Below are 9,642 nucleotides of genomic sequence, written 5' to 3' on the forward strand. Positions count from 1 at the left end.
CAAGCGAGACAGTATATCAAGTCGGCTTTTGATTTCCAATCCTTGCGAATATGGTGATAATTAAAGAGAGACGTTAAATAAAGCGCATCATAGGCCTTTATAAGCAGAACACTTCGTTCAGCCACTAGAATCTACACATACATACATTTACATAACAATATATACTTTATAAATATCATTTAACTTTGCGATAATTTCTCCGCTAAGTAGATCGTAACATTTATTGACATTACAATAATATCGTCTTCATTCGTCAACAAGCGCAAGATTCTCTGTTCGAAAGCGCTCCTTTTTGCCACAATCGTTAAATTGCGATTCGATATTGCAGTGGAATGTTTTGCGATGCACGTATTTTTGTAACGCTATATATATATATAGCATTATTGCTAACACTGTCTGCGTTACATTCTCAAACAAAATTACATAAATCGCTAATAGGATCTGTCAAAGAGAGAGCGCTGAATAGATATTACACATATATCGAATGTAAAATATCATTGTATATATGCGAATTATGTTAAGTGTGTATGATAACGTTAACTGAAAATTACTTAAATTAACTCGAGAAGTATGTATTGCACGAAAAATATTAAAAATAATACACATACATCGTACACATTCATACATTTATATAAATAAGTCAACACAAAGGAAGAACAAGCGTCAGGTTGAACACGCAGAGTTTATTTTACATTTAATATATATATAACGCTAAGTCTATTTCGAGAAATAATATCGAATAAATAACGCGGCAATGTGTTATCTTTTCAATATTAACTGTCAAAATTGCTTCAAATACTGGAATTAGAAGAGAGGACAAAAGCAAATCGGCGATACAACGTCTCTATATCGCAATGGGATGAAAATTTCTTCTGAAAAGCGGTGCACACTCAAGTTATATTGTATATTGGCTCTACATTTAAAATATTAACTCTAACACGGTCACGGTAACTTTCAACTAACAGACGATAACAAAATACTAATGTAACGAGAAATGTACAGAGTATATCACTAGGTTTTTCTTTTTTTCTCTCTAACACATATGTTTTTACATCTTTTCTTTGCAAATTCTCTTTCTTATTATTAGACAAGGATTAATGCAACATATATATATGCAACATATATATATGTTGAATATGAATACATCTCTAAAGTTGTATTAGTGGCTCGTTCTTTCACGAGCCTGATATCATTGTACATCTCCAATTGCAATTTGCATCAGTATTGCCAACGTGTTGTCGTCTCGTACGATCTTCGATTTATGTATTCGCGCGCAGGCACTTGACTCTGGATAACGCGTCCGATCAAGACTCTTCGTGCTCCGTTGCACGAATACTTTCATTGTTACTCAAATGATAAACTATATACTACGAATATATCATGTAGTTATAAAGATCATATATACGGTTTTTCGCCGCAAACGAGGCGCGTAAAGAATTGACTCTTTTGTTTACTTAAATAAATAAATCTAATTTTTTGTGTACGAGATCATCGATGATTTTGCGGCTGGTATTACTGACGAGGTCGAAGCTAAAGATGACATAGAGAACTTTATAGGAATGTTGTTTCTTTTTTGTTTTAATTGCGCGTTAATTTAGACATGTAGTTTACTCAGGTCGTTCAGAAATGATTTCGGTGTAATGATATGGGATGAACCTGAAACGAAAATGCACAAATGTTTTCTTATGAGAATTTGCTTTTCTTTTTATTCGGAGAGAAAAGCTGGACCTGAGCACTTACCGATTATGACTTCCCAATTTTTCAGCGCGTTCGTAACTTCGTACGCGCATCGTATTTCGGAGAAGCACACTCCGCCAATGATGAAAACAATCAAGCGGGGAACGTTTTTGATAGTCTGCTGGCCTTTGTCTTTGTGCCAGTGTCCATATCGCGCACTGTAAATATTTACAGTTTTAAGGAACTTATTAAATAATTTAAATGACTTTAAATTTTTAAGAAAAAGAGAGAAAAGACACTACTATAAATATACCTGGTTGGCGCATGATATCCCGAACTAGCTGCGCGTCCGGCTAGGAACGGGTAATGTTTTGAATCAAGCTTATCCTCGATGCAATCTTCCATAATGTCCTTGATGATCGGAGTCCAACGGCTCATTTGATAGGTTTGTTCCGTGATTCTTTCCTTGCGCGGTACTGTGTATTGCTTCTTGCGATTGGTCTGCACAGAATATTGTAAAGTGTAAAAAATGTTACTAAATTTTATTAATGTATAATATGTATAGATTACGTCTAGAACATTGATGCCGAGATTTCCTATGTTGACGATGGTCTGCTTGTCATCGACCGATATCTGAGCGTGGTGAACCAAACGATTTAGATTTTCGTCGCTGATGCCATTTTTACTAATGACGTATAAAGCGATGATACGCAATTTGTCCAAATGATTCACGGTCTGATCGAGTAGTATCGGCGTGATGTTCCTCATATGATCTTTGATGCGTTCGCCTTCCGCGTCGGTGCCCATAGCTAAGTCCTAGAATGAATGCATTTGAAGACATGTGTTTAAATGAGCATCTTTTATCAAGTTGAGAAAGAGCAAAAGTAAAAACGTACTTGTTCCACTTTACAAAGCTTATCTACGTTTCCTTGATAACGCTTCATGCAGTCTTCAGCTAATTGCAAATGCGTGGCATATTTACTCAGCTCTTTTTGATATTGCGGCATCTTTTTGATCATCTGCGACAGGTCTCGCATGCTCTGCTTGTCGCCCTGCGGCATTCTTTTTGATTCTGTAAACTTTTTCAAATTCTTGGTCACGTTCCTGAAAAACAGGACACACTTGTTAACGCTCTCTGTAATTGTTAATCATTCAGGAAAACATTTCAACTCATTTTTGTATACACGTACTGAGATACTACAGCAATATGCTGGTGCCTGAGGTCCACCCACAAGTCGTCGTTTTCGTCCAACAACACTTCCTTCTCCTGACCCTGAGTTGCCTCAAACCTATTTTAAACGTTAGATTTATCAAAGTTTTTTGTTTTTAAATGCGCGATTTTTTACTTTACCTGTAGACATCGTTGTCAATGTCCAACAAGTCGTACGCCATGGCTTGCAGTGTAAGTTCGTGCAGCAAAGGTGAGACGCAGTCGAATCCTCTGTCCAAAATCAGCAACTGAGAACGTGCCTTTTCAGGCCCTTCTCCCATCGTCGGCTCATCAGCTTTGTACGCGTCCAGTTTCTGCTGCACCAACTGCGCCAGCTCGACATTGCGATCAAAATCACTGCGGCAGATTTCTTTGTTTTTGCTATTTGTTTGATTAACGCAAAGTCGCGTTTAACGATAACCAATTTACCTGCGATATCTGACTGATGGATATTCTCCGAGAGTGGCGCAGAGCGTTGCAATTTGCTCGGCGATGCGCTCCATGTTAGCCGGTCGCAGGTTGAAGAAAGAGGGATTGTAAAAGCAGGCAAAGGTCTCGCGCGAGTCCAACGAGAAAACCTACATCACGAGAAATGCAGTTTTGCGATAATTTTGTTATAATTTTCTATATCTATAAATCTTTAAACTCAAAGCGAATTAGACAAGCAGCATGCCGATTAGTAATTTTCCAAAAGTAATGCAATCTCAGACTGGACGATTAATTAGTATAAATCACACTGCAGGCATAATTATGCATGGCATGTCGATATTCTTGAGTCGAAAGGAAAAACAATGACGAGAAGTTTCTCTACGGCGAGAGGAAGTCTATCGCCTGCGTCTTTCGCAACCAAGTAAACCGACAAAATCCGAAGAAGCAGAGAAATTTTCCAAGCTCATGAGATACGAGAGATTCGACGAACGAAAGATATTTTCTATATTATTTTTAAAAGCCTCGATATACGCTCCTTTAAAAAACTACGACTACTATGTGTTTGCGTCTACTAGTTTCGTCTGCTTAATCGTCACCTGCGATTCGTACGGCAGGAATGCGATGTTGATCTCTTTGAGGGTTTTGATCTTTTTAGCGGCGAGAGACTTGCAGATTTCATTGAACAGCTCCTCCGGGCATACTGGGCATCGAGTGCGAGCATGAATGCATTCTGATTATTAGTATGTGATGCTTGCACGTGAATCGTGTTAGAGGCTTTAGGGACAGACTTTGGATAGGTCTTGGATGAGAGATGTAAACATCGCTTTTAACGATCTATAACCGATATCCGAGTGACCCGGTGCGACTAAAATTCACGTGATTAGAGACCGAGAAGTGAACACAGATCGACACAGTAACGAACAGTAGTATTAATATGTGTGTATGTGTATGTATTAAAAAATATTTATATGAACATGTATACGTGGTGCCCGCCACCATAAGACGAGACGCATTTCAAACACATTTTCCTTTTCATATAAATGTTCGTTGTTTTACCTGCTCTTCGTAAGGTATGAAAGCGATGTTGATCTCTTTTAGTGTCTTTATGCGCTTAGCTACCAGCGAGTGACACAAATCTTTGAACAACTCGTCAGGGCACACTGCAAAGAAATATACTGAGTATGTCGGATCATCACGGCAAATTTGAAAAACAAAAATATTGGTCCGACTGTTCTTGATTTATTTATATTGAGGTTGTGAAATAATCTGTATTTTGCAATTTCCCAAGAAAAATTATTGACAAATGTATTGATCGATCGAAAAAGTTTTGGAAAGAGTTTGAAATTTTTTTTCAAAATCTCCAAATTTCCGAAATTGCGCGAGATCTCGTGGAAGAAGAAAAACAAATTATCGCTCGGATTTTCGTTACGGGAGGAAGGAGGATACAAGAGGCGCATATTCCAAGAGAGAATACGCGTGATTTGCTGCGACATATACCTTCCGTAAAGTACACGTGGGCAACCTTGTAAGTGGTTCTCGTGGGATTGCTGAAGTCGTCGATCAGCTTCTGCACCGACGAGTTGCAGGGCGTGATAAGGTAAATGGCCTCCATCGTTGGCAGTGGCTCGCGCTTCTTGTTGATATCCTCAACCAGGGTGATACCCTGCGCGCTGATATCGTGCATTTTGCAGCACGCGGACACCATCCTCATCGCGAGCTGATCCACCACCAGAATCCGCCATTCCACGCCGCCTGTTGTTTTCTTCTTTTGCTTGATCACCTCATTCATAATCTCTGCGAGACGTGTGAAAGATTTCTTGTGAGAATTCGTTGAAAGAAAAACACGCTTTCTCAACAATCCCTTAAGTTTGCTGTTTTCTTGAATAATTTTGAGATGAAACAATAATCATAAAAGTTGAAAAAAGTAGCAAAGTAATTTGATTAACACTAGATTTACCAGACCAGTCATTTTGACTGGTCGTGCAATTTCAATTCAAAATTTTTACTGCATGTAACATTTGCTTTTCGAAGCTTGATGTTATGACTTTTGTAGCTATAAGTAGAGAATACATTTTATGAACTTAATGTTACTTTATATATATATTCGTAACAAATATATTTTTTGTATTTTTTAATAGGTATATTTAAATAGCTGGTATATCTAGTGTTAACAAAACAAAATCGTGCAGTCGTCAAGGACCAAATATAGTTGACTTTGTACAAATCATTGACAATGAAATAAACAATCAATTGACAATCAATTTTTCTGGGAATATTGATTTATTTAAAAAAATTAAAGAAAATATTCGTTGCATTTGCACGTCTTATTTTTTTGCTCCTTGAATTTGCAAGGACGCTGTGGTTCGATTTTCATACTCATGTTGGACACGCAAAGGCGTTTTCTTGGGAAAATAATATAAATCTCATACAAATCATGAATCGCGCACATAGTGTGTGTGTGTGTGCGGCGCAGAGCTAAAACGTATATTGATCGTCTTCAGAATGACGTCACTACGTTCAGGCGCGTATCAAGAAAGTTACATGCCCAGTTTTTCCAAACTTTCTTTTCAATTAAAAAAAATCAACGTATTTGTGTAAACATAAGAGACAAAGAAAAGTTTTTTCGTTGTCCGAAAGAACCAACTTCGCGATCTTAGACGTCATCTCTGACGACACAGAAACACAAAGATTTACTACTTGGATCACTTAGCGAGTCACAAAGATTATTACGAAAAAAATTCTGTTTCGAGATTAATTGTTGAACAATCGTTGAAAATATATTAAATGTAAAATTTATTTTATTTCATGTACGATAGTATCGTTAAAAATAGAGCATGAAAACAACGTTGAAGTTACGCCTTTCAAAAATGCATTAAAAATTCATTAACAAGTTTTATTTGAAAAATGTACACGTTCAGCTCACTCGTGCGACATGCTTCCTACTCTGATAATACATTTTAAAACGTTTTATCGTCATTTAAACACGTCATTTAATCTTGTTAAGTAACTTCCAGTAGCAACAGTTATTCTTCCACGAAAAGACGCAAATTGCCGATGAAAACTTCGCGTTGCGGTGAAACTGGCACATCGCTTGTACTTTTTGTTTGCGATATCGACGTGACTGATTAGTGTATTTATAGATAAACCAACATAGGGCGTGAGAGATCTCTATCTTGCATAGCCAAGACACAAAGAGCAAGAGTACCAGTTTTACGAAGAGAAAAAACGTACATACTCGCAAAAATCGCGTTGACGGTTAAAGGGCACGCAAAAAATACTTAAAGAAAAAAAACAGAAAGAAATTTTTGTCAGATTATTCACGTAACGGTCCCGTAAATCTCTCGACGTTTGCGAGCTGCGTGTTCGATAATCGTTATTCTTCCGAAAACAGGAATAATATGCACAACTAAAAATACATATAGACACATATAAATCAAAGATTAGAGAAAATCAACAGTCAATAGAAGCAAGCAAACTGACACCGCGGACACAGGAATGATTTGTGTTTATACACAACAACACGGCGCAAAGTGGACTATTCTGCGTTCGCAGTTAATCCAAAAACAACTCGTCGATGTTATACCGAGGCTTGGATTCCATTTCGATCGCTCGTTAGATCGCGAGACAAAAAAATCGGGCGTTTCGTTTGTGTCTATTTTTTAATCTACGTTTGACATTTCCGTGTCATCACCCAGCCGTCGACATTAGTCATACCGAAAGATGGGCGGTGAAATTTACGACGTGACATGACACGAGGAACAATTGACGAAAAATCGACATAATTGACGTAGCGCAAGTTACGACCGACAATATCGCACAATAATGTTTAACGCGATAGTGTGTCCGGTGTGTTTGAAATTTGCGTTTTTTTATGCTACTCACTTTGACCGACTTGTCCCTTGAGCGCCATTTTGCTGACTCGCCGAGCTTCCCACCCGGACACCAGGGAGCGCGCGCGACGTATTCAGGGCTGCAAATCCCGCTGACCGATTAATTGGAACTTCGACTATGTACATAACTATGAGATGCTACTCGGTATTATTACATTGTAATAAAGATTAACAGCATCTCAGCGTTCACTAAGTGGCAGAAAAGTGAAACATAAAATACGCGTAAATCGAACAAACATAACTGACGGCTTCTTCAGGTTTTCGTTCCAAAAAGCAGAGAGAAGGCTGGGGTCCCGAATTCATAGTTGTTTCACAAATCTTAGATCTCGTCTCCAATCTCAAATTTCAGCTCTCAGATCTCGAATCTCCAATCTTAAATATCAATGTAGCTGCTACTCATTCGGTTTTTCATAACTGAGCGAGAGTATGAAAGCAGAAAAAAGCCTGAGAGCAGCCAGGCCCATAGAAAAATGTGTAATCACTTTTTCGCTCTCCAAGCCAGCGCTATGTCCATAGATGGTGCACATTGGCAACTACATAACCATATCCACGAGCAACTTGTCGGTGCGTGCGCTATGTCCAAATGTGGACACGGTTCTATTCCTCGCTATGTTCACAGCGTGCGGTTGTATTCTGTGCTATGTGCACGAGTCCAAATATATTTTACGAGATCTAAGATTTGAGAAACGACTATGAATTCGGACCTGGGAGCGACCAGTCCCGTAAAAGAATGTGTAATAGTTTTTCCGCCCTGTAAAGAGCCGTCTACAATGGAGAGTTGTAGGCCGTAATAGTAAGAAATTGACCAATCACAGACAGAAGAATAATCGATTGTGATTTGTCAATTTCTTACTGTTACGGCCTACAACTCTCCATTGTAGACGGCTCTTAAAGAGCCTGACCGTTCACAGTATTCTCTCTGATTGAACGAATAATCGTCCGATGCGATTAATCGATTCTGGCGATCGAGTTCGGTAGCCGAAGGTGGCAGCAATGGCCGCTGCGCGCCAATTTAGCGCGCAACGAACGTCGGTCCTTTCGCCGTCATTAACCGCACGAGATGCGGGCGTCTCTTCCGTTTTCTCTTTTTTCACAAGTTTTATTCAGGTATTACTTGATTGATTATGCACCTTACGCACGGTATTTTGTATTGTAATTATGTTTTGTATATATAAAATGTTTTTCGAAAAAAAGCAAACTCATATATCGACTCCCACTTCCGACAATAAGATCGTAACTTGATTGCCAACTGTTTGTGTGTTCAAATTCGAATGTTATTGTAATTAGTTATTAATTTGTTTAATAGTAGATTTATTTAAACAAATAGTAATTGACTCTCAAGGAATTTGGTCGAAATTTATAGCGGAAACAGACGAGAGAAATCTAAATATATTTTCGATATTTATCTTTCGAAACACATTTTGCGACAATCACAACAAGCTTTGATCGTTTCTAAATTCTCAGAAAGCATAGCGTGCACAGGATCTCAGAATATTTGATAAAATATACTTGCTCGCAGGCGAAACATGCATCGTAACTCAGTGAACGTTGCCGCGATATTTCCAAGTCGAGACGCTCCGTCCGCCATTACAGTTTCGCGGATCGCGTTGCGCGCAAGTCGTACTCCGTAATAACTTTGTTGTTTTTCTCATTGTTATTACGCGATTCGATTCGGAACAATAGCGAGATTCGAAGTCGCGGTAAGTTTATATTTTTTTGTAAGTGATCGAGATTGTCGTACGCGTTTCGCGGAACGGCGAATAAAATCGCGCGATATCGCGGCGTCAGAATCAAGATACGACGCGTTTCGAGATGCGGTGTTTGTACCTACAGCAAATCTCAGGACAAGATATAAAATATTGAAATTAACAGAATCAACTGTGACAATGGATTAATAAACGAATGTGAATTACATGTTGGTCAGGTAAACTTTGCGAATAATAAACTCCGCTTCTCTCCCTCTTTCTCTTGCTCTCATTTCTAACTCGCGTTTATTTCGACAATTTTATGTCATCTATTGAGATTCAGTCGGTGATTATGGACTTTGCAATTCAAAATCTCTTTCTCCGTAACGATAAACAAGCAATAGAAACGAGCTGAAGACCTGACGAGAGCGAGAGAAGCGAGAAACAGAGGTGCAGACGTGCGAGAGAGACGGAGAACCGGCAGAGACGCCAGCGCTATCGGCGCGCTCGTGGGGGAAGTCGAAATCAGTCGCCACGCCGCTCGCGCGACTCAGTTCAGTTTCGTTCGTCGTTGTGTTCGTGTGGCGCTACGTCGTCGTGCTCGCACGAGAGTGTGTACATCAACGCGAAAATAATCACGTTATTCGCCGAAATTTTGCGCACTCCTTTTTTTGCATGCGTCCCGTGCAGAACCGAAGTCGGTGTTTTCACGTTATCGTCGTTCAGTAATTCCGTGTGTCAATTTTTGTGC

At 39.0% G+C, this 9,642-nt stretch overlaps 1 protein-coding gene across 3 annotated transcripts; it reads right to left on the reverse strand.

Moving 5' to 3' along the window:
* Positions 1 to 78: 78 nt before the first annotated feature.
* Positions 79 to 7,264, reverse strand: LOC109854454 (protein ROP). Of its 3 annotated transcripts, none has more exons than XM_020427550.1 (11): positions 7,199 to 7,264; positions 4,814 to 5,110; positions 3,913 to 4,016; positions 3,317 to 3,465; positions 3,029 to 3,244; positions 2,868 to 2,966; positions 2,574 to 2,781; positions 2,248 to 2,493; positions 1,991 to 2,178; positions 1,741 to 1,895; positions 79 to 1,656 (listed from the first exon to the last, which is right to left on the reverse strand). In XM_020427550.1, the coding sequence occupies exons 1-11, from the start codon at positions 7,224 to 7,226 to the stop codon at positions 1,595 to 1,597; spliced, it is 1,752 nt and encodes a 583-aa protein (XP_020283139.1). In that variant the 5' UTR covers positions 7,227 to 7,264; the 3' UTR covers positions 79 to 1,594. The 3 variants fall into 3 exon arrangements, with proteins under 3 accessions (XP_020283139.1, XP_020283138.1, XP_020283137.1); XM_020427549.1 differs by lacking the exon at positions 3,913 to 4,016 and adding an exon at positions 4,373 to 4,476; XM_020427548.1 differs by lacking the exons at positions 3,913 to 4,016; positions 7,199 to 7,264 and adding exons at positions 4,373 to 4,476; positions 7,031 to 7,105.
* Positions 7,265 to 9,642: the final 2,378 nt, after the last annotated feature.

This window comes from Pseudomyrmex gracilis, unplaced genomic scaffold, assembly GCF_002006095.1.
Source record: "Pseudomyrmex gracilis isolate BER0280 unplaced genomic scaffold, ASM200609v1 scaffold_66, whole genome shotgun sequence".
In the NCBI taxonomy this organism is placed as follows: Eukaryota; Metazoa; Arthropoda; class Insecta; order Hymenoptera; family Formicidae; genus Pseudomyrmex; species Pseudomyrmex gracilis.